Here is a 24125-nt window from a genome sequence, read left to right as displayed (position 1 = left end):
GAACCAGGGCTCAGCTTTAGCACAGATATCAGAGCATGGGTGATTTCAGCCTTCAGTGCAAAAGTTGTAGCTATATACAATATTACAAATGTTCATTTTAGAATTATGTCAAGCAACCTAAAAAAACCCTAATTGTCCTATCACAAGGTAAGCTTGGCAGACAATAATTATTCTTTATATAGGATGTTTCTATGTGCTATTCTAACAGAATTAATTTACTTAATGTATAAACTCTCCCAGGAATAGAGCCTTTTCTTGGGTTATCTTTAGAAGAGTGAGTGGGTAACTGGAGTCCTTTAACATGTAGAGGTCTTTGTAGGATGCTAATTATACTGAGGCAAAGAAATCTTTGATCCAACCTACCACCCAGCTGTACTTCCCATCCTGACCACTCTCCACCAAACTTTGTCAGACTCATGCAGACTGAAAAAAAATAGACATGATTTCCCAGAAGTCAATGAAGATCTTCGCCAGGATCATTAATTATATATGGAAGATACATCAATACTTCCTTCATGCCTGACAGCATGAAGTTCTCAAATAGGTAGCTATAATATTTGGCTTTATCGGGAAATTTGTATAAGATGCAATAACATTTACGGCATCTATAACATATGCAAACTAGGATTGATTTTAATACTTTGCATTTTGTGTATCTTGATGGTCTTAGACTGGCAGAGCAAGTACACCTCTAAAATCCAGTTAATGATGTAATAGTGCACTGATCTATTACTTTGGTTTTTGATTCTATCTATATCAAGATAAGATATTGCTTTATGTACAGCTTTTCATACTTTTTATTAAAAACAGAATGAACTTGGTTTTTTTCCCTCCTTGCACTTGCAGAAATTATTCTCTACAAAGCCTGAACGAGGATACCATAGTGGATACTAGTAAAGTGTCATTACCAATATCCATTTGTCTCTTGTGAGAAGGATGTTTTAGGATCAGAGGGACAGCAGTGCTTCTGGAAAGTATACTAAAAATAAAACTTCTCAGGCTCTGGTGGAGACATTAACGAATTAAAATACCTGAACTGGGAAAACTCCCAGCTTTGTGATCATGGTCAGACCTGCCATAACACCAGACATAGAAGGAAAAAGATACCAATCTGCATTGCTGTGCCTCTTAGAAAAGCCAAAAAGTGTGGGTACCAATTGTTTACTGGGCAGCTTGGAAACATAAAATGACTTTAACAGTACGAAGCCCCGACCCTTATTTATGCTTCTGTTTAATACTGAGTAGTCCTCAGCAAAGGCACAAGTCTGAAAAAAATAAGGACATAATACCCTGATTTCCACAAGCTGCTTAGCTCTTAATGGAAGTTTTCTTACTGATTTCAGTAACTTTAATCATACAGGATCAATCCTTAAATGCTTGGCTTTACTGAGACTACTCCCTTGAAGTTAAGTATTAAGGTCCAGATCCTTGTGGGTATTTACGTGTTTAATTATTTTCCTGGATCAGAACTAGCCCATAAAGACACGTTCCAAATTCTTGGTCATAAAGGCATGACAGTTCCTAGATACTTCTCTCTGCCACAGGCAGCCCGCCAACTGGAAAGCTTCTTTGCCTCAAAACTTCAAGAATACGGTGTGTCAGGCTGGCATAGGGAACCAGTCACTAAATTCAGATCACGTAATACATACAGGCATGATGTTTTCCTTTGGTGATATAAACTCCTGGAACGCAGTATAGCACTTCAAAAAACCACATCTCCCCTAGTGTGTTATGTCCTCTATCTTCGTGCCAATAGTTTTTAATTCCACACTAAAAAAGGAACAAATTGTCTAAAAATCACTTATAAAAGGCAACTATCCTGATGAGGATTCTGACTGATAGTCGTTTTCATATGCAACCTGAAAGCCACTCTCTCTTTGCACAGTTTACTTTTGGTCCTATTTAATCCTAGCAGAGGATTTGAATGTGTCACCTTTCCTTTTTGGATCTATAAATACATTGCTTAATTCCATCAACAGAGGTCACTGCAGCTCTTTTCCTCTTTGGTGAAAGCATGCCTTTTCCAGCAGATAAAGCAGAATTAATGCTCTCATCTAGCAGAGTTTTAGCTTATCCATTAGAGACTGGTACAGGAAAATTTACACATAGTGGGAGGCTGGGGGAAAAAAACCCAAAACAATAAACAACAACAACAACATCAACAACAATAATAATAGAGAGAGCTCTCTTGAGCTTTGGAACCTAACCTAATTCATGCAAACTTGTTTGTAGTGATGCTTTGAGCTTTGTCGCTACATCTATCTTTCATTACCTAGGAACAAGACCTGTAAATCTGGTCTTGGCACCAGCTGTTATAGCTGCGCTGCAGTGCTTGGTAAATCAGTATCAGGCATTTTTGCATTAGGGAAAAATAAGAAAAAAGCTCCTGAAAGAGCACCTTCAAATTGCTAAGACTTAATTAACAAATTTGTCAGCAGTCATCACTTTCATTTGAATCTATGTTTGCATACTTATGAAAACGATGGGGAAAGATATTGGAATATTTATCATCAAGAGGAATTCAAGCCAAAGGGTCCATTTGAGCCAGCAGTAATGTGAGCCTTGCAATTTTCTATTGCTAAACCCATTACAGCAGATTGAGCCAAATACGCTTGCACGTAGGACAGAGTCCTTTAGAAATAAACAGAATATAGGAGTTGTATACAGCGAGGCACTGTTAAAGAATATTTATATTACCTTTTTATGTGTACATGCAGAAATAGCTTAGTTTACTGAGGAGGAAAAGAAGATTCATCGCAAAGCTAAAGCAGTCATAATGCCTAGCTTTGAAAAGATGCTTTTCATTCATAGGTGCCAAAATCGCTTAAAGGATGAGGACAGTGGAATTCCACTTCAGACCCGGTAAGCTGCGTTTAGATGTTCACCATAAAGGGGTCTACGTGTAGGGCAGGTGTCTGAGCTCCCGCTGGAGTCAGTGGAGTCTAAACTGCTCATCAGATCACTGCAAGGTAGCCATCCACATGTGTTCAGCTGATTTGAGCCGTTGGCTGCCTTGTGCAGATCCCCACCGACTCCAGCCCCAGGGGTGCAGTTCAGATGCCATAGAGATGACCCAAGGGACCTACCTGGCCTCGGGCTGCTGATCCAGGGAGCAAAGGGCTCCTGTGGCTCCTGTGCCAAATCTGGCAACTCAGATGGCTTGAGGCACCTGTGTATGACTTAGCCCTGAGTGTCTTTATCCCTATTGTACATGTGAGAAAACAGAGGCATAGGAAGCTGAAGAGATTTGTTCTAGGTCTAACACCTGTGCCAGACACCTATAGCCTCCTTTCTCCACCGGAAACGGAGGATAAGCATCTTTCAAGAGTTTTTGTTGCAAGTTCCAAGGAAAAAGTGTATTTGCCATAGTATATTCACTTCTTACAAGCCCCTTAAATGTTACCAAGTTTTTGTAACTATGCAAAACATGCAGAACATATGTAGTTTTTTGAAAGGAACAACAGTGAATGTACTAGGGAAAAATGAGTGAAGAATTACATCTTTTTTACATTACATATATTTTATACATATATCTTAAATATGGCAAAATTTTATGATGTCTTTTAGGACACTGAGTGTTTGTAAACAGCAGGTCCTGATGCCTGGCTTGAAGCAGTGCACAAGTTTCTGTGCAGATTGTTCCTTTTTTGTGGTGAGAGCTGGAGAAACAGTTTCAGCCCGTTCTTTTGTTCCTTTCTGTAGGTTTCAGTCACCTGAAAGCCTAAGGGAAGTAAAGGTAGATGTCGGGTCAAGGGACCAGGGTCTCATGTTCAGTTCCTGGCACTGTTCCTGTGTTACGTGTACACACGGCTCATTTGCTTTGTGCAAGTTTCCCCACCTTTCACGTGGGGTTTTAACACTGGCATAATTCTCAGGATGCCCTGCCTCTGAACTGTCTGTGCCTTGTGTGCACACAGCACCTGGAAGACACTATGCACCATTGCAAGTATTATCAGTATTCATCATCATGTAATATTGAAGCTGAATATATTTGGGCAGGTGGCTTTCATTTATATATTGTTTTCTCACCCAGTGCAAGCTTCTGTGATGGGAAATTTGCCCTTAAAGAAAGGCATGAATAAAGCTAGCTGGAGGGCTATAGGTTTTATTCCAAGATATCTTAAAACAATAAGAGCCCTTTTATTTTGGCATTTGTGCATAGCTCATTATTTTCACCCCTTATCACTGCTGATAATACAGTAGAGCAAGGAGCAAATGGTGTTAGGCCCAGTACCAACTAATGAGCCTAAATTAATACCTGACATACACGCCAGCAAAAAAAGCAGTTTAACTTCAAGCTTCTTTTATGATAATTTTGTATTTGGCGGAATAAGTTACTGATGGGGAAGCACTGAGCAAGTGTCTAATGATCTGACCTGTGTTTGCATGTGTAAAAGTGATGTCGCAGATGACTAATACCAGTGCCCCCAGCTCGCTGTGGCTATTCTTGACAGATACTTCTTTTTTCCTAGCTTGCTCCCGCAAGGACAGTAGAAAAAAAGTCAGGGATGATGTTCAGTTTGGGTGTCTACTCCTGACCAGCTCTTCACTATTGGTGTGGCTTCAGTCTATCTTGCCAAAGAAAGAAAACTCTGAAAATCAGAGCTTGGCATTGTTTTCTTCAGTCCATGTCTCATTTTTTATGATTGAAAGGTAGTAGAAACTCAATTTTTTCCAGGAGGAAGGGTGGACTAGAAATAAACAAGAACCAATATTAACTTTTGAAATTTCACACCTGTGAAACCAAAGCAGGAAAGAAAAAGGAGTTTCACTTGCGATTAACATCGAGACAGATTCTCAGACGGAAATAAATTAGGCAATTTAGCTCAATAGATTTCCAGTCCTCTTAACTGGTTCAGAATATTACTCATGTTATCTTACACCTCTAATTTTAAGGTTCTTAAGTACAGTTAGTTTGGCAAAACAATAAACGTAATTGTCCTACCTAAAAAGCAAACAAAATATAAAGATAAGGTAATCTGTTTTTTCCACTCCTAATGTTTGTGTTTTATCCATATACATAGATAGAAAACTAGAAAAAGTACCTATGAAGAAAGGAAGCTTGGAAATATTTGTTGTATTTTCCAGAGTCTCCCACAAGCTTTTAAATAGTAGTTTCCATTCATACGTGACAATAAAACATGAGTTTTCAGGGTCTAATGGCTGCAGGAAAAACCTTGAAAGTGTCAGTTCTCAAAACCAACACACCAGCAAGAAAATAAGAATCATTTCACAATTATTTTCATCTTCTGTTATGTAAAAGTCAAGTTTCTCATCCATAGCAATTTGATGATTTCCCCTGCAGGTATCACTGGTCCTCCTTCTCTGACTACCTCGCTCGTAAATATGGATTAAGCCATCCTTCTCATGCTGAAGATGGGCACGGTTACTTCTTCTCTACCAGTCTCTGGAGCCTGAAACCTGACCTACTTTTCTGAATCTCATGTAACCTTCCGTAATTGCTCTAAACACATGTGAACTAACTTTTGTCTTTTAAGTTGGCCTACTTTCTTGGCTCACACGCACAGCAGTAAATCAGTCCATCTAGAGCTCCTGCCAGGGCGTTCGTTCTTTTCCAACTATTACAGCTTCTCCTCTCTGGCTTTGATAGACACACGCCTGCTCCACTCACTTGAGTTTCAAGCCTTGCTATCAGGCGAATTATCCCCCTGCTTCTGCGCTCCTTTGCTGATGTCCTCCCCTAGTGTGACACACAAACTGCTTTTAGGTCCTTCATAGCATCCTCCCCAGTCCTGCTCGCTGGCGTTATCACATAGCCAGCCTGTTGTTCCCCCGGGTGCTGTACAGACGGCAGCGGCAGCCCTGACTACGCAGTTGCAGACATTCCCGGTGGACGCCGTTCCCCCTGGAAGAGGGACCACGGCAATTTTCTTTCTTCTTTCAGTGCACTCTGTCAAATGGTATTTCTGGAGGTCACAGCTTGGGCGCTCCCTGCGCTAGCTGCTGTCATGTCCTGATTGCCGGCGCTCCCCTCGCTGCTGCGTCCTTGGCGGTAAGCTCTCTGAGGAAGAGATTCTCCTTTTACTACACGTTCCTACTTGCCTGGGATATTAGTTGAAGAGTAACAGCTGCAGCAAGAACAACAGGATCTAACAGTTAATCACACCGTGCAATACATATGAAAGTATTGCTGGTTGCTCACAACGTACTATTGACCTCGATAACTCCTTCCCTTTTTCTGCATATTGTGTTTTTTAGTATAGTAAAAGCATAGTATAGTAAAAGCAACAATCCCCATTGTTGCTTTTACTATTAAAATATTTTCCCATTATGACTGTTCTTATTATTGTCTCATTTTTCTCATTGGTTAGCAAGTTCTGTTCAAGTGTATCTCCTATTTTCTCTACTGTCGAAGGTACAGGCTATTTATTATTACTCCTTCCTGAAACTCACCTGTCCTGCACTATCCTCCTGCCCCAAGGAAATAGTCTTAATTCCCCGAGTTCCTATTTCCTCTCTGGATTTTGAATAATAATTCTTCACCTTCTGGGCATGAGTTTCCTGTGCCAGTTCACCTTAAATCAGAGTACAATTTAAATTAAATTCCCCAGTAAATAACCCTGTACTAGTCTAAAAAAAAGGAGATCTTGAATTAACTTACCTTTGCAAATTATCAGTGCAAGTTTCCTGGGTGTGGCCCAGGTTAAGGAGTTTAAGAATACCCACACACATGAGGACTGAAATCCACCAGCAGTGGATTTAAAATCATGCCCTAAACCACTTCAGTTTTCTTTATGGACCAAGCTTGAGAGCCTATAGACACAGAGTAAGTTACTCGTAGTGAAACATTGCTGTAGTTATTGCTATTTAAAACATAAGCAATGCACTTCTTTAAAGAGAAGTCTTTTGTCCACAAGTATGAAATACCCATGAAAACAAATAAACAGTGCAACTTTATATATTAGAGCATATTTTATACAGGCATCTGCAGCATTGCTTCTTGGCTAATGGCCAGCAAAACCATTAACAGCAACTAATGGCACAGAAGGAAATTTTCTTCCAGTCCTATTTTCTAATTGCTAGGAAAGAAAACTAAAAATAGACTTTACAAGTTTGGGGGCCAGACTGCAAGAGATGGTAGAGCTCTATTAACTTTGAGATGCTCTATGGCTTTACGCTCTCTGAAGATCTGGCTCACTGATTTCGTCAGAGGAAAGATTAGGAATGAACCAAAAGAGGGAGATTTGACTCCAGCTATGCACTAGTTTTATTTGTATTTTAGAAAGACTTAATTATTTTTCTCTAGTTCTAATATAAACAGTCATTAGAACTTGAACACTTTGCTCCCTATTTACGATGGGTAATTATATAAATGCTCCACGACTTTTATAATATTTAATAAAGAATTTGGAAGTCAATTTTAAGCATGCCTTTCAAACATACCCTGACCAAATTGCATGGACTCCTTTTTTTCATGTTGTACATCTAGTCCCTTTCCATGCCACTCCAGACATCCCATTAACCTTCCTCATCCCACACAGTTTGTATCTGTCCAGTTCCCCCAGACAACACGTTGATTAAATCTTCTTAAAGAGGAAACGCTGAATTTGCAGCTCACAGTAATTCCTGTTTAATCTCTCTCCTGTGCCTCCCTTTGAACATGAGACACTATCCCTTCTTCACCCTCCTCTCAGGTTTCCACTTTCCCTTCATCGCTGTCCTCAAGGATTGCCTCCAGTTCACATCACCCACCAGCCAGTTTTGGAGATCCTGCCCCCTCCCAACTCTGCGATGCAGAAGGAGGTCCCACACCTCTGTCACCCCACTCCATGCACCTATGTCAGCTCTGTGGCCTAAGGACCACGTCACATGGGCGCTGATTTTGCCCTCAATTAAATTTCGTATGGCGACTGGGTAGCTCACGGTACAATTTAAGACCTGATTTTGTACAATATAAAGTTTTCATTGAGATTTATGATACATCAGTATAACTTGCTAGAGGTTTGAGATCTGGCACAAGGCTTTTATTTAAAAATTACATGGAGCACTTCCTCTTTTGGTGGAGCTGGGTTTATTTGTTGATTTTCAGGTACAGAACTGTATTTCATTGCTTATTCAGTGTTGGTACAAAAGACAAATCCTACCCTCTTTTAATTACGTGCCACTGCTTTCATAAAAGGAAGTTGTATAATTTCTCTGGCACAATGGCAAACAGAACTTAAGTTTCATAAAGCTTTGTACAATTTCAGTACAGATGATTCATTATGACCTGCTAAACATAAAAGCTGCTAACATGAGAAAAGGGGGAAAAGGGCTTTTATTTTTTTCCTCTGGTGGCGTTTTTCAAATTTGTTAGTTTAGATGCTACCTGTCCTGAATCAGAAATCCACTATAAGAAATGTGAAGTCATAACTTATACTTAGAAGTTTTTTCTGGACCAGGACATACAAGCACTTAACAGTAAAATAAAAAAGAGAAACATAAAGGTGGCACTGCTCTCTCTTATTCTTACCTCTCTGACTCTTACAGTAGCATTTGCAGACCTTGAGTTGGGCAGCTAAGCAAGCTCTGAGTGGAGGAGAGAGAGGGAAATTTGAAGAAAGCATGACTGAACTTGCATTTCTCAGCTGTAGATTTGAGTTTAGCGCAGCTATAAGCGTGGGTTTATGGAGTTTTGGACTCAAATCATCCCTTTGGATAAAATCAGCTCACCTACAGTTTCAAGACACAGATGACAGCGGCAATGCTGCTTCCATTTTGCAGAAAAGAGCTCCATCAGAGGAACTAGGTATCTGGGATTTTAGACTATCCAAAATGACTCAAGACCACAGCTTCTCACTTCCCCTACCACTAGGGAGACCCACCGTTGAGACTGGAGCATGGGCGCACAGAGCCAGTTAGAAGGGAGCTCAGTAGGAAAGCTGGGAGGTCACAGGCTCCAGTGCATGTCCCCCTGGTTATTTCTGCTTTTTTTTTTTAGCAAATGCTATACAACATATAGGCAGACACCCTACAAAAAGCTGGGAGCAAAACACAGGGACCCTCTTTCATGCTAGCCAGCAGGCTGCAAAGTTAGGCTCCCTTTACCTTTTGTCCCAGTTTCTTGCTCCCTATCTGCAGTGCTGGTCCAGCTTCAGTGTGAAGAGTGGTCCACTGATCTGGGCACCCTCTGGCAAGGTGGGAGTGGGGAATGGAGGTTAGATGCTCTACGATGAAGCCTCCCACTTGCTGAACCACAAGAATATTGTGTACATTCTTGCCGTCCCACATTTGCAAATGAAAGGCATCCTGACAGCACTCCTGCCTGAAGATTCCTCTCTGGATTTGTACATACCAGGATGCCTCCTTTATTCATCCAGAACAACTGTAGGTGGGTGATAGGTGTCTACAGGCTGAAACTGGTTGAAGTAGCAGGAGTTATGGACCATCACAGCAACTGACCTCAGGCACTTTTGCAGAGCGGAAACCTGAGATGCCAAGAGATTCCCAAGTGCTGAAAGCCTCCACTAATGAATCCTTTTGACTTAGGGATGCCTTTAGGCATCTTCAGTGACATTTAGGTGCCCTAAAAATGCCTTTCTTTTTTTAACTCTTTCCTGGAATATCTCAACTACTCTGAGGTAAAAAGCTCTAGACAGTTGGTTGAAGTTACCAATCTGGGCACTCATGTGTCTTTCGTGTTTCTTTCTTCTGGATTTAGGCCATAGTACAGAACAGAGGAAGGCAATATCAGCTTCCACCCATAGCATTGCATGTGCCCAACTATTCTCGTTTAAATCCATGTCCGAACCTCTACAAAGATCATGTTCCCCTCTTTCCTGCAGTGTTTTTTTCGAAAGAAAGCTTGATATAAACATAGAAGAATTTGAGTCTTCTCTGAGCCAGTAAGTACCTTGATACAGCACTTGAAAGTGATACAAGAACAAAGTGCACTGGTCCCAAAAGGAAAATTGTGGTTTGGTTCATATAAAACCTTTGTTATTTTTTCTGGAGCAGCGCACAAAGGGCCCTAGAGATTCAAACATTGCTTTTCTCTGCTCCTTATATGGCTAATGGCCTGGCTGGTGCCATCGTTTCTGTCTCTTCTTCTGACTCATACCCCTCTACTTCTCCCACAGTGAGTCGAGACTTTGGCCTTAGAGCTAGATTGTCTGCTCTGGTGAAACGACGCTGGCTGATTGCATTTCCTCTTCGACCTGACAGATTGGATGGGCCCTCTCGTCTACACAAGCGTGCCATTGGAATCAGCTCTTCCTGGCGGTGCTTTGCTTCGAGTGGACGTAGTCGGGGCTGGGGTCTGAACATTACCGGGAAGGCAGCATTAGAGACACTTCTGGGGTGATCTGAAGGAAAATGGATACAGAATTCATATTTTGAAGAAGAGAAAAGAGAAACACCATGGTATTGGCAAGGACAGTTAAAGGGTATTCAATACAATACAGCATTACGGTTTTAAACCCTGGAACTGAAGCATTTTAAATAATTGCTATAGAGTAAGAGAGCAGTCAAGAACTAAAAATAACCTTAAATTTTTATTTTCATCCCAAAGCTGATATTTAAAAGATTTATCGATCTTGTGTCTACCCTGAAACGCTAGCGAATAAGCACATTCAGCTATCTTGTAGTGCCTCGCAGAGCTGCTCAATGCCTTCACAGGGCAAGAGTGCTCCTTTATGTAGCTTTCAATTTTTTACAAATTTCACAAATATACCTAGTACCATGGTTGAACTGGTACTAGGGTTGTGAAACCCACAGCAGAAGACAGAAATTGACCAAGGAGAAGACTCTAGTGCCATTGAAAATCAAGTTTACTAGTCATCTGTGATTAACAACTGGGAAGAAAACAGGTTCACCTGAAACCGGGAGTTTGACTCTAGGGCACTTTGATTACATTGGGTGTGTCAGACCTGCTCCTACCAGCTTTCTTTGCCACAAGTACACAATAAAAAATTGCCTGCAACAGGCCAATAACTGGCTTTCTCATTCTGTTGAGTTTACAGAACATACTTTTTTACTTTTCTTAAAGCCACTTGTAGTCTGACTATGCACTAGCAAATTAGTTAATTTAAGAAACGGCTCGTAACAAGTTAGAAGGTTTTGGGAGATAAACACAAAGGTCCATGAATAATAAAATTAGACTATATCCTGCTGCAGTTAAAGCAGATGTGTATTGGGTATAGTCACCCAGTCAAAATTTATCAAGTTATTGCAGCTTAATAACTATTAAAATATTTTAAGCTAATGTTTACTTCACAGTTGGCACAAAGTAAGAGCGCGTGCACCAGCACTCACCTCCACTGAACAGGGGCACAGATTTCTTTAACAGCAGAACCTGCTGTTAGGTTAGGCCATGTGGGTGTACCACACCATGAGCAATAAAATAGGATAGGTATTCTCAGATTTGAAGGGCTTCTACTTAGCCCTTTGGGGGCATCACTGCTACAAAGTATGAATGATATATACCGTCACAGAAATCATGCATTTGTATGAGTGGCAGAAAGAGCTGATAGGTGGTCTAAGGATCTATTTGTGGTCATTTCTGACCTCTTAGTTACTAAACTTTCTGCACATGCTATGTATAAGAGCTAAACCAAGCTTGCTGGAGGATGCTTATTCCAGGAGGGCTTCCAGACATAGACGGAAGAGGTGGCATTTATCGCTGTAAATGCATATGTGCATATATGAGGTTGTCATTCTAATTTCCTACATACTGAGTATATGTCTTCTCAGTTCTCAAGTGCAATTCATCACATCCTAACACAGTTTATGAGAGGAGTTTAGGGCAGCTTCCTCCTGCTGCAGCCATTTAAAGCGGTGTGAATAGCTGGGGGGGTGTGAATGGTGTGAATAGCCCCCAGAAAAGATGGGGCCAGAAGCTGGACCAAGAAGTCTAACTATTTGGATAGATCACAAGGCAGGGCTCAAATTCAGGCCTAGCTATTAATAAAAATGTACCTGCATTCACTGCCTCAGGATTTACTCCTCTCCCCGCTGAAATAATGTGCCTGCTATACCAGGACTTGGTCCCCTGAAAGCGTCTGAAATGCTTTTAGGTCTGAGGCTGCTGTGTAGAACAGTTTGAGTCTTTTAGAAAGACACATATCCCCCACCATGATATTCTGACAAACAGAACAGAAAAGAATCAGCTGCATGAAAAAAGAAAAAATCCCCTTGAGTAACTTTGAATAGATCCTATGAGTTTCTGTTCTGCTGCCATCACGTGTGAGTGCCCAGCCCCACGGGGATGGTTTGCCTACACAGATCTCTTTTGCTTTCATCTCTTTCAGAGTAAAACAGAAAGGGAAGAAAGAAAATAATTTTGCACGTGCAGGAAACAAACTTTGTTGTCCATGTTTTTGATACAAAGATGAAGATTAAAAATATCATTTCAGTCGCTATAGCTAATTTTGCCAGAAATGAAAAGGAAATTTTCTAAGGAACCCAAATGCATTTCAGGTTCATATAAATGCATGCAGAAAGGAGTCACGGAGATTACAGATGGAGACAATGATGAACATTCAAGTGTCCTAAATTCCATGTGTTCTGTGACATGTCCTGCTATGTTTCTGTGGGCAATTCAGTGTTGCTCCATTCCTATCCTCTGTCTCCTTACTTAGAGTGTAAGTGAGGATGGGTCTGCATTTTACTGTGTACCTATGATAACCTGAGACTGGCTGATAACTTTATGCAGTAATACCAGTATTACTATAGAAATGGTCATAGAGAGCAAGCTGGGAAAAAGGGAGAAGAGACCAGCTGCTTTTGCCAGGATTTTTTGTTAGGTTATGTGATTAGAGACTCACCTCCACAAACACAGAGGAGCCCCAAGGCACAAGGGCAGGAGGGGGAGCCCCCAGTACTCCAGTCAGAGGGATGAGCCTGAGCCCCTGCCCTGATCCATGACAGGCATGATCAGCTCTGTGGGCAGGGTGAGACCCACCATGATGAGCCCACGGAGAGACTCTCCCCCGGGGCACCTCATAGAATGAGGTGTAGCAGGGTATGGCGCTTATTATTGGGATGTCTGGGGAGAGTATTTTGGGATCATACAGGACTTATGATGGGATGTTTAGGGCAGGAACCAAAGGCAGGGAAAGGAAGGGATCAGGGCAGTTTGGGGAGGAACAAGTGCACGCAAATAGAGAAAAAAAGGGATAAAAAGGGCTGCTCGCATGTAAACAGGGGCTGGTCAGTACATGTGTCTGACAATGCCCTGTGCCTGATCAGCACAGTCTGTCCTGTCTTCTCATTAAACTCCACTTCTGACTGTTTTCCTGGGTGAGCAGCTCCCTATATTGTGTACTTGTGTGTGTGGAGGTCTGAGTCCCAGCAGCTGGAGGGACTGGGGTGCATGCATATTCTGTGGGTGCATATGTCAACACAAAATCACCAGCAATCACCAAGCCAGAGTAGCCATTGAGAAGGATAAGAGGCTTGGGAACCAACTGTTGGAGCAACCAACTGGGACAGACACTAGGGAGAGCAGGAGGTCTGTGAGTTCACTATTGGAGGGGGCAGGAGGTCCAGCCCAGTGACTGAAGAGACCATGGGGTCTGTGGTTGGCTGCTGGTAAGGCCATAATCTGGAGTAGGTACCAGAAAGACCTATTTGCACGTGTGTCCCTGTGTGTGAGGCAAGGGGAGACCAGAGGATCCAGGAGCCCACTATGGGGAAGACTGGGTGTCCAAGGCCAGCTACTGGAGGGATCTACAGTGCATGGGGTGGGGTGGAAGAGCATCTGTGCATGTGTGTGTGTGTGCGCATGCATGTGTGTAGTTCTAAGTACCAGCAGCTGCCGTAGGGCTGTGTCCCCAGGGGCTCACATGCCCAGGTGCCACCAACTGGGGAGACAGAGTGTCCAGGGCCAGCTACTGGGCAGTGTGTGTCTAAGGCCAGCTACCAGGGAATTCAGATAGCAGGTATGTATATATAATTTTCCACTAACAGGCTGTCGTCCTGATCAGCCAGAGAGGTGACCAGGATGAGGCCGTTGGTGCTGTTTGCGTTTGTGCGAGCACTGTACCCTGTCTGTGCTGCTCTGTGTGTCCAGCTGTGTGTACGTGTACACTGAATTACGGTGGCGGGGGTGCCTGTTGGGAATCCCTGCTCAGCCTCGCTACCAGCAGGAGCTGGGGGTATGGAGCTGTGGCAGCCTCACCTCAACTGGGCCACGGGTTCAGCATCTCCTAACAATTTTGCATGTAATTGTGTCTGGGAACAGATAATTTGCTTTCTCAGGCTTACATGGATGCCCTCACAGCCAGGCCAAACTGCAGGAATCACAGGAATATTTGTGCAACAGGGAAAAAGAGAAAACTAGGCGTTGCTGGAACGAGATAGAAACTGCAGCAGTAATGACCATATAAACAACGTAGATTAAAAAGATAGGAGAGAAGGGTGTAGCTCATTTAAAGAGGCCAGGGACTTCCATGGGAGTATTCATTTAGTACTGTTAAATCTACTGAGCAACTGGCCAAGTTTCTTTCACTGCTGGAGTAGGATACAGAGTAAAGCACTTCCCTTACCTGTAAAAGTAACACGCCCGGCTTTTCGTCTAGTGGGCTGGCTGGGGCCCTGAGGCAAAGAGAGGTAGCGTACGCCCATGGTGCTAGCCTGTGTATGGAGACAGAAATGTGTTCATTGCCCGCGATTGCCTCCGCAATTTGCACTTATTTGGTGGGATGGTAAAAAGGGATGGTTATATGCTTTTTCTGCTGTGCCTCTGCACCTTTACAGCCAAATTTAGAGAGGTGTGAATAAGATCAGTGCTTGGCTTGGATGGGTTGAACTCAGTGTCAGCTCCAGTGAAAATGTCTGTGTCTGGCATAATAGCCCTAGGTTTTTTCTACAGTCAGTGGAAAGAAATATGTTCTTCTAAGAGTCACCTTTCCGATTTCAGGTGACAACTTTAAATAAAATTAATACACCCAGCAAGAACTTATTTCTCTTCCTTAACTGTGATTATCTCAGCTGTAAATGTCTATGCTATCCAATGCCTACATTCAGTCAGACAAATCTTACTCTTACTGATCGAGAGCCCAAACTGGCAGTGCAAGGTGTCAAGGGCTTTGCATCAGGCCTTTTGTGAATCCACAAATTCACACAGCTGTGGTTATACTGTTTTGCACATGCCAAAACAATGCAAGCTACATTATTTTACTACTTAGGGCCATAGTAGCTGATTTCTGACCAATGTATAGAGGTAGGACAAAAAACGTTGCTGTCCACATGCTAAGTGAAGCTCTTTCTTCTTAGGTGCTGTGTGAGGACATTGGGGAAAGTATCCATTTTAATTATTGCAAAAAGCATATAAAAATGGGTGTCTCTTTCCTTATTTACAGGGAAGCAGAGGCATTTTTTACATGAATAGTAGTTTACATAACAGGTACCGGTCTACCCCAAGGTAAGCTGTTTCCCTTCCTGCAACTCTGCCTCAGGCTGTGCTGCCGACGGATGAGGATTTCTTGGGCTTGTTTCTCATTTGTGTTGGTAGGCAAGTTGTGTCGGCTGTATGTCGGTGCCTGAAACAGAAAATGCACCCAGTTGATTCTCTTTGCACTTGCAATGTTAATAACCTTGCGCAGTCTGGTTGATCACAGGGCCAAGGGGACACCTGCCCCGGCTCGGCCACCGACCCACCACAGCTCTCTGCTATCACGTGGAAAAACACAGCCTCACACTAACCTCGCTCCTGCAGAGCAAGACGGGAGGAAGCATGAACATAGCTGTAAGTCTCAGACCTCAGGGACTACATTTTGATGCCATTTTTGATAGACTCATGCCTGTTCAAACTACCATAAAAATATACCCACCTACACAAGGCTGTTAACATCTCTGGGCTTGCCCTCCCTTTGTCAGCCCTCTTCTGATCACACAATTGGGAGCTACAGATCTGAGGCAGGTCCCAAGAGAGAGAGAGAGCTGGTTAACCCACCACTGAGCCTCGGTACTAATATTACTGAACCAGGAGCAAGTTGCAGATGTGCCCCGGAACAGACGACTACGTTAAGAAGAGTACATCTCCAGAATGAGATGCACAGCGGAGTTTCCTTTCCATACTTGGACAAACTACACCTTAACATTACCCTAAAACTGAGCATCTTTTAGGACAAGCTTTTTAATTTATTGCATACATCTTGTGAAATAAGGGAAACAATTATCTGCCTTAAAGAGAAAAATTCACTTAAGTTTATAAACCTTCTTAAAAAGCAGAATCTGATCTGAGTCTCACTTGCAAGGGTCTTTGTAAAGTTGGTCTGGTGAGCCAGAGCATTACCAGGCCTTCAGAGTTGAAAGTGAAGTATTAGAAGTGGCATTATTTTACTTCCAATCTTTCATTTCCAAAAGGACACAGTTCTCAATACCACATAGGAAGTGGCTGGCGCAAATAGTCATTACTGTAATTGATTTTGAAGAGAGAGAGTTCATTTCAGTAATCTAAGAGGCAGCCATATATGAAAACTGTTGCTGGTAAGATAAGACATTAATATCATAAGGATAATTGGCCACGGCAAATCAAACAATATTAGGAATGCATATCGTATTAGTAATGACACATTTAAATGAGCAGGGCCTAGCATTTTCTAGTGAATGTGTGTTACACGAGTTAGCCCCGTTTATCTGCATAATTTCAAGGTTACCGTACTATATCCTCTACCACTCATTGGTGTAGGAGAGCACTCAGTTGTACGTTCTGGGCCCAAGACTGGATTAAGTAGGTATTATATGCTGGGATGCATCAGAATCAGTACAAATTTCTGCAAAACAAATCCCTGCTGAGGTATCATCACCCCCATTTTATGGGGGAAAAAAACCCAAACGTGTAAAGTGAAGCTCCAGAGGAGGTGGATTTTTTTTCCCCCCCTTTCTCCTCCCGCGGCGAGGGTAAACTGTTGCTCCCACGCAGAGCCAGGATTTACCAGCCTGCCTCTCATCTGACTTCGGGCTACGCAATGTTTACCGCCACTGGTCCACCCACCTCCACAGGGGAGTTTCACCGCTGCCGCCGACCTGCCAGCCTGCCACCTCCCACGAAGCCCTGCCTCCGTCCCCGGGCGGCGGGCAGCCACCGGCCCAGCGCCCGTCCAGCCCGCTGCCCCAGGCCGCCGCAGCGGCACGCAGGCCGCCCAGCCAGCCGGGCTCCGGCACGCCGGCTGTGCGTGACCCCAGGGAGAGGACCTGGGACCTCGGAGGCCCCCGGGGATGTTTGGCGGCCTCGGGAAGGCCGTTTCCGAGTCACTGGTAGCTGCGCAGCGAGGGAAGCCTGACCTCTACAGCTCAGTCACAGATTTTCCTGGCTTTTTGTGCTGCAGTCAGGGTGAAAAGCTGATGGAAAAAAACTGCTTTCCTTTTTTCCACCCAGGAGCGAGCCCCGGGCCAGGGCTCCTTCCCCTCCTTCCCTTCCCTTCCCTTCCCTTCCCTTCCCTTCCCTTCCCTTCCCTTCCCTTCCCTTCCCTTCCCTTCCCTTCCCTTCCCTTCCCTTCCCTTCCCTTCCCTTCCCTTCCCTTCCCTTCCCTTCCCTTCCCCGTGCAGCTCCCGAGTCGGAGCGGCTGCGGGCTCCAGGCCCGGGTCTCCCACTAGCGTGACCCCAGGGCTGGTCCTGGTGCTACCACCCACCATGGCCGTGGTACAGGGAAGGCAAACAAGAGCTTTCAGTCTGCAAATAGTGCACGATAGCAGGTCGCTTACGCACCCTTTGTCGCACTTGGTATAGATTATGTGCCAGGACATCTCTCATGGACTCCACCTCTGCGGCAGAGAGCTTATGCACACACCGATTTCTACCACTCCTGTAAATAAAAGAAAAATTTAACTGTGATATTAATCAGTTGATTAAATACTATTCCCATGAAATGGCGTGATCTGGTTTTAGTGCTAGAACAGGAGGCTATGAAGAGCCTTTCAGTGACCAGTGACACCATGAAATCATCCAAAGATGAATAAAAAATGTCAGATTTTGCTCTTTCCTGGGTTTTATCAATATACTGTGTAGCCAGAATGGGCCCTAAGCCCTCATACAGCTGGCAGCAGAAACTCCTTTTCTTTCTCAAAGCTTCACAAGGAAGTTCGTATTTAAGGATTAGGTTGGGTAACAACCAGCTGTACGTTCAGGAAGGCACTGCAAGTTTCCTCCTCTGTCTGAATACATTCTTCAGCATGGTCTAGCAGTCTGGGCCTTGTGGTCCTGCTGGTTTTAACTCCTTTGAGAAAGTGCAGCAAATCCTTAAGAACTAAAGCACATGCCAATTAAGGAGTCCGAGAGACCTGCCCTGTGGTGAGAACGTATAGGGTTTCCTTGCCACTGAGCCCGTTTCTCCATTTAAAATGAAAGAACTACCTAAAAGATAGGCATCTTTGTATTTTTAACAAACTGTGACAAGAAGCCCAACGTCACCTGTAGCTGCCTGGCTTTTTCACTAGCAAAACAATGGAAGAGGGCTGCTGTGAAATGTTAACTGGTTTTGCTAAGTCAGTCAATCTGTGTGAGAGTTAGCGTTCGGCTGAATTCCCAAGAAAAGAAAGGGAGATAGATAGTGATCATCCAGGATTAATCAGTCTGAGTTCATCTTGTTTCTGGTTTTTTCCTTTCTCCGTTTTGCTTTCTTGCCTCTTTTTTAAAAAAATGTAATTGCAAATCTTTGTTCTCAGCTAAGTGATGTCCTTAAAGTGTTGTCTGTAAACTGTGCAATTAAAGAATGGATTATGATCAAGGTACAGTATTGCCAAAGCTTTGTGTGTATTTATTTTGTACTCCCTGTAAAATAAATTAAAAACTTTTAACGGCAAAGGAAGGTGGATTCAAGCTAAACTGAGATTATGCTGTAAACATAGGAAAAAGGTTGGAATTTGCAATTACAGCTAGTTTAACAAGATTACCACTGTTTTGTGCTATAATCTAACATGAACATCTTGAAAACTTGTAGGACCATCATGAGCTGCCTGGATTTTACATTTTACTGCCTCTTACCATCAAGCAGACAGTGAGCACTGGTGGCCTGGCCCTGTCCAAAGTCCCTGGAATGTAAGAATTAATTCCTGATATATTTCAAGGTTTCAGAATGTGTTTTCATTCTGCATCAGACCAAAACTGAGATCTGCCAAATTTTTTCGTGAAGTAAAAAGAAAGAGAGAAATTGACAATAGATTAAGGTGTTAGAGGTAGGGCTGGGGTAACCAATAGGTTAAGGATCTCACTGAGGCATGAGACCCATGAGTCTACCACTCAGCTGTTGGCAAGCCAGAGTCACAGAAAAGGACTCCCTTTCTGGATTTGACCAGAAATCTTATCCTGGCCCTGAAATATCCTTCCCAACAAATGTTTAATTGACATTCATCAATTCTCAACAACAGCAACAACAACAAAGCTAGGTATTTATCAGCAGGGAAAAAAGACCATCACCACGACCCGGTTCCAGGCCAGCTGGGTGGGTGGGTTGGTTGGTTGGCTGGTTTTTCACTTGCTTTCAGCTCTCAGGGATAACACTTGAGAGGATCCAGGGATGCCACCAAGTTTCCAGGCTTAGGTGTAATGCACCTTTATTCCACACCGGATCTGGTGTGTCCCAGGCTGTGGGACAGCCCGTGTATGCTGCTTTCCACAGCGAGGAAACCAGTCTCTTTGCTGTCAGCAGCCCCTAGCTGCTGTGCCTTTGGACAACAGAGAGACCCTAGGTACACCTGGGAAAGCAAACACAAGCACAGCCCCTGGGGACTAATGGCAATCTAGCCTGTCAACGAGTAGTGGTCTATAAAATGCAGGCTTGGCAACGTAATGCAAATCGAACTGCCATAGCTGATGAAATTGGCTTTGACTTCGTAGGCAATTAACTGTCTCTCTGGTCTGCACTTCACTGAATGTCTCCACAGGGTCTTTATACCCTACAGTTGGGAATAAATAGGGGAAAGCAGCTAAATAGGGGAAAGCAGAACTCCACTGGGAAGACATCAGATCATCTCTTTACTTTTCTAGTTGCATACCTGACCCCCTCCACATGCCAGCACAGAAGTGGCCAGTCCTAAGTCATGTAAAGGCTTATCATTTTGCTCTTAAAAGGACTTAAATAGAATAAATAAAATCCCCTGAGTTTCAGCTGAGCTGGGATAGCAAGAGAACAAACAGCATGAAGATAGTCTGTATTGTTCTGGAGCACAAATAAAAAATGTGTGTTCTTTTCATGGGATTAGATATTAACCTACCCAACTGATAACAATGCACAGGTATGGTAATAAGGAACAGATTGCTTTTACATTTTGCAATTACAACACATTAAAAAAGAACTTTCAGAAAAAACCAAACAAGTTTGGTATGTTACCAAACCCATAAAACAATCCTTATTGAAACTATCTCTTTGTTCTTATTGAAACTTCCAGCGTGTTACAACAAAGCACAGTGCAGGAGATATATTTGTGAAGAAAATACTGAAACGATAATATGCCATGAAAACTGACTGTCTCTCTGTAACGAGTACCATGACAGTATCTCTTTCTTCTTTAGACATGGAGATAGTTGATACATGGAGGAAGTAAAATGCCTTCCACAAACCTTGTAAGATTATTTTTTATATATTATATCTAAAATTTTGAACTTTGTGAACTCCCCACCAATCTTCACTAGTCCTGTGACAGAAGTAACATTCATCAGGCACAGCTCTTGCGCAACTGCACCACCACAAATGACAACACGGCACTTGATTCTGATCTGTACTGTATTGTTACATTCTAAGATTTACTCTTACCAAAGTCAGTATTGCAGTAATATGAAACCAACATTAAGTAAGTTCAGCATCAAACCATCTCTCTCTAATGGGCATATTTCCTCCAAAAAACAGCCATACAAACACAGCTTTGATAATATCTGCTTGGCTCTGCTTTTGCCATTTCTATCCTTATTTCTAAGGCTTATATTCTCCAAAACATCATAACAAAATGCTCTATTTTCATTCAAATGTGGATTCTTTGTTGCACAGTCCATGGGGAAATTTCTCCAGTCCGCGCTGGAAATACTTACTGCATATTGGACACCCACTCCACCTGCAGGAATCACACCAGCATGAATGCAATTTCTGAGAATAATGCCAATTCATAGCAATGCAGATCTGCATTGATTGTTATAAAGTATTTCCCCTCCTGTGCCTAAAGGCTGCAGAACTGATCAGAAGTGCTAGTGAGAGAGGTTTCCCACTGCCCTGGCACTGCAAATACTGCTTTACGTGCCATATGTTGGAATTTGATTTCAAATCTCCACTTGCTCATGGCCAGATTTTTGTATCCTCACTGAAGACAGGGACTTCAGGTATAAGTTATCTCAATGACAACAATCAAATAATTTACAAATACATTTAGAAACCTTTTAGTCTTAACCCGGTTCACTTAATTGCCCAGGAAAATAGAGATAAAAGAACTGCTGCATTGGCTCAGACCAAAGATCCAACAACTCACTCACTATCCTGTCTCCTCCACTGCTCAACAGTGGACACCTATCAACGAACAGAGCTGGGAAAACATATATTTTCCTAGAACACTCTCACAGCCTCCAAGAATCAGAATGTTTCTGAGCCACAGGTTGCACTTTGTTTCTTGAAGTTGACACTTAGGAGAACCTGTGCATCAGAGGTTGATGCACAGTAAAATTCAATTACAGCTGGAGTAGAGCTGGCAAAAATTAGTCCTTTACATCAGCTGTTTATTATAGAATATTTTTCGATCTAAATTCTCAGCCCAGGAGAGAATTTCTGAACTACGCTGAAGCAATTTGTCTTATTTTCTCTTTCCTTCAAGAAAAGAAGAGGAATGTGGTTTGATTGCCATTGACTGTCTACCAACCTTGCACATTTTCTCTTGGCTCAGAACAGTTAAGGGAATACAGCAGACAGAAAGGAGCCTGACAGACACGCAATCTTTTTTAATATCATCCATTCAGCAAAGAATGATTTAGAAAGAAAAGAGCTGGGTCTTACGCTGCATGCTGACATCAGTTTCAAGAAAGCAGATGAATATTGACATGATTAAGCCGAAGTTTCAAGGGAGATTTTAATTTAATGTCCAGATGGTATTTGGACTTTCTGGTATGGGTTGAGATGATCATTCAAAAAAGAAAATATGCTGGGCCCTGCCAGAGGCTGCTTGAAAATGGAGAGGGGTTGAAGGATGCAGCAGCAGAGAGCAGGCAGTAGCAGCAGCAGTGGCCAGCGGGAGCCCAGGAAAGAGTTTGTGGGGGCAAGTGCCATTAGCAATACCCACACTCTGGACAGTGGGTTGCCAGGTGAGGATAAATACATGCACAGCACTTAAAGTATGCAGGAGTGAGAATTTGTACAGACTTCTCTCCTAGAGAGTAGTTCCCTCAGTGATGGCTCTGGAGATCCCACCAGTTTTCTCCCCTGGTCTGTCTGATGCAAAGTTGCATTACTGTTTCATAGAATCATAGAATCACAGAATGGTTTGGCTTGGAAGGGACCTTTAAAGGTCATCTAGTCCAACCCTCCTGCAACGAGTAGGGACATCTTCAACTAGATCAGGTTGCTCAGAGCCCCGTCAGCCTGACCTTGAATGTTTCCAGGGATGGGGCATCCACCACCTCTCTGGGCAACCTGTGCCAGTGTTTCACCACCCTCAGCGTAAAAAAATTCTTCCTTATATCTAGTCTGAATCTACCCTCTTGTAGTTTAAAACCATTACCCCTTGTCCTATTGCAACAGGCCCTGCTAAAAAGTCTGTCCCCATTTTTCTTATAAGCCCCCTTTAAGTATTGGAAGGCTGCAATAAGGTCTCCCTGGAGCCCTCTCTTCTCCAGGCTAAACAACCCCAACTCTCTCAGCCTGTCCTCATAGGAGAGGTGTTCCATCCCTCTGATCATTTTTGCGGCCCTCCTCTGGACCCGCTCCAACAGGTCCGTGTCTTTCTTCTGCTGAGGGCTCCAGAGCTGGACGCAGTACTCCAGGTGGGGTCTCACCAGAGCAGAGTAGAGGGGCAGAATCACCTCCCTCGACCTGCTGGCCATGCTGCTTTTGATGCAGCCCAGGGTACGATTGGCCTTCTGGGCTGCGAGCGCACATTGCTGGCTCATGTCCAGCTTTTCATCCACCAGTACCCCCAAGTCCTTCTCTGCAGCACTACTCTCAATGTTTAATTGGACGAATCTGGTACGGAAGTACCAAAATATGGCAAGACAGTTTGAGGGACTGCAAACTGAAGTAGCAAAAATTGCAAATGTTACAAAGAAATCTGCTCTCAGCAAAAGTTTGTGATTGGGATAATGGAGTCGGGACCTGTGCTCTAAGCTCTCCTGCAGGTCTCTCAGCACCTAGCAGTGATGAGCAAAACTCACTGGCCAGCTACGAGACGAGTACGGCCACCTTGAACCACTGCTGTGATGTAAAGCAGCCAGAGTGGCTTCTGTGCCTGACTTATGATTCCTCTTCAGAACTGCCCAATATTGAAGAGAAACAGAGAAAATGTCCCTGGTTTTAGTTTTCACTCTGTGAACAAAGAGCCAAAGTGCAAATATGATGAGCACCAAATTGCCAGTACAAAACAGCAACTTCTCTTTTCATAACTGTCTTTTTTTTTTTACATTTCTACTGAAGTCATAAAATCCCTTGGGTATTTTCTCATTTTTGTCTCCTTCCTTCCTGTCCCTGCTCTGCAAACAGTCAGGAGGTCAGTACTCACTGTAAAGAACCTGTGGATGATTTTGAAATTTTCATGCCACTCTCAGCCATCTCGATGGCCAGTTTTATCTCCATCTTTTTGTACAATGACACAATGCTGGATTTGGGCTGGTGTTCCCGAATTAAGATTTTCTTCAAATACTTATTGTCAAACTTCTTAAATCTGCAAAAGAGATATTAAAATCAAAGTGTAAAAAAAAGGAAATGTGTTTTTATTTCTGTGGTACAAGCTGGTCTTCATTCAAATGCACACATATATAATTCAGTGGTGGAAACTGAATCCAAATTGGAGGCACCTGTGGACTCCTGAAGGCCTAGTGAGCGGAGACCTTTAGGGGGGACGTTTGGCACAGTCTACTGGTCCACAGAGATTGCAAAGCCCACCAGACAAAAGAAATAAACAAGCTGCAATCAGAGCAAAAAAGAGGGCTGGGTGTGTGTTTGCATATAACACCGCCACATTTGTCAGAAAAGAATATGGCCAGTCTCCACGCT

General features: G+C 43.2%; 1 protein-coding gene across 1 annotated transcript in view; it reads right to left on the bottom strand.

Annotated features, from left to right (window-relative positions):
* Nucleotides 1-7972: 7972 nt before the first annotated feature.
* The window catches only part of SLC9A4 (solute carrier family 9 member A4), a 38681-nt gene continuing 22528 nt past the window's right edge, over nt 7973-24125 (bottom strand). Inside the window, exons 8-12 of the mRNA XM_076359848.1 lie at nt 23632-23793; nt 17654-17750; nt 15345-15482; nt 14487-14574; nt 7973-10304 (exon numbers count right to left, since the gene is read on the bottom strand). Of these exons, the coding sequence (XP_076215963.1) occupies nt 10003-10304; nt 14487-14574; nt 15345-15482; nt 17654-17750; nt 23632-23793 (787 nt within the window). The 3' untranslated portion in view covers nt 7973-10002. The remainder of the gene's footprint in view (nt 10305-14486; nt 14575-15344; nt 15483-17653; nt 17751-23631; nt 23794-24125) is intronic.

This window comes from Aptenodytes patagonicus, chromosome 1 (assembly GCF_965638725.1).
Source record: "Aptenodytes patagonicus chromosome 1, bAptPat1.pri.cur, whole genome shotgun sequence".
In the NCBI taxonomy this organism is placed as follows: domain Eukaryota; kingdom Metazoa; phylum Chordata; class Aves; order Sphenisciformes; family Spheniscidae; genus Aptenodytes; species Aptenodytes patagonicus.
This window is presented reverse-complemented; position numbering and strand designations above follow the sequence as displayed.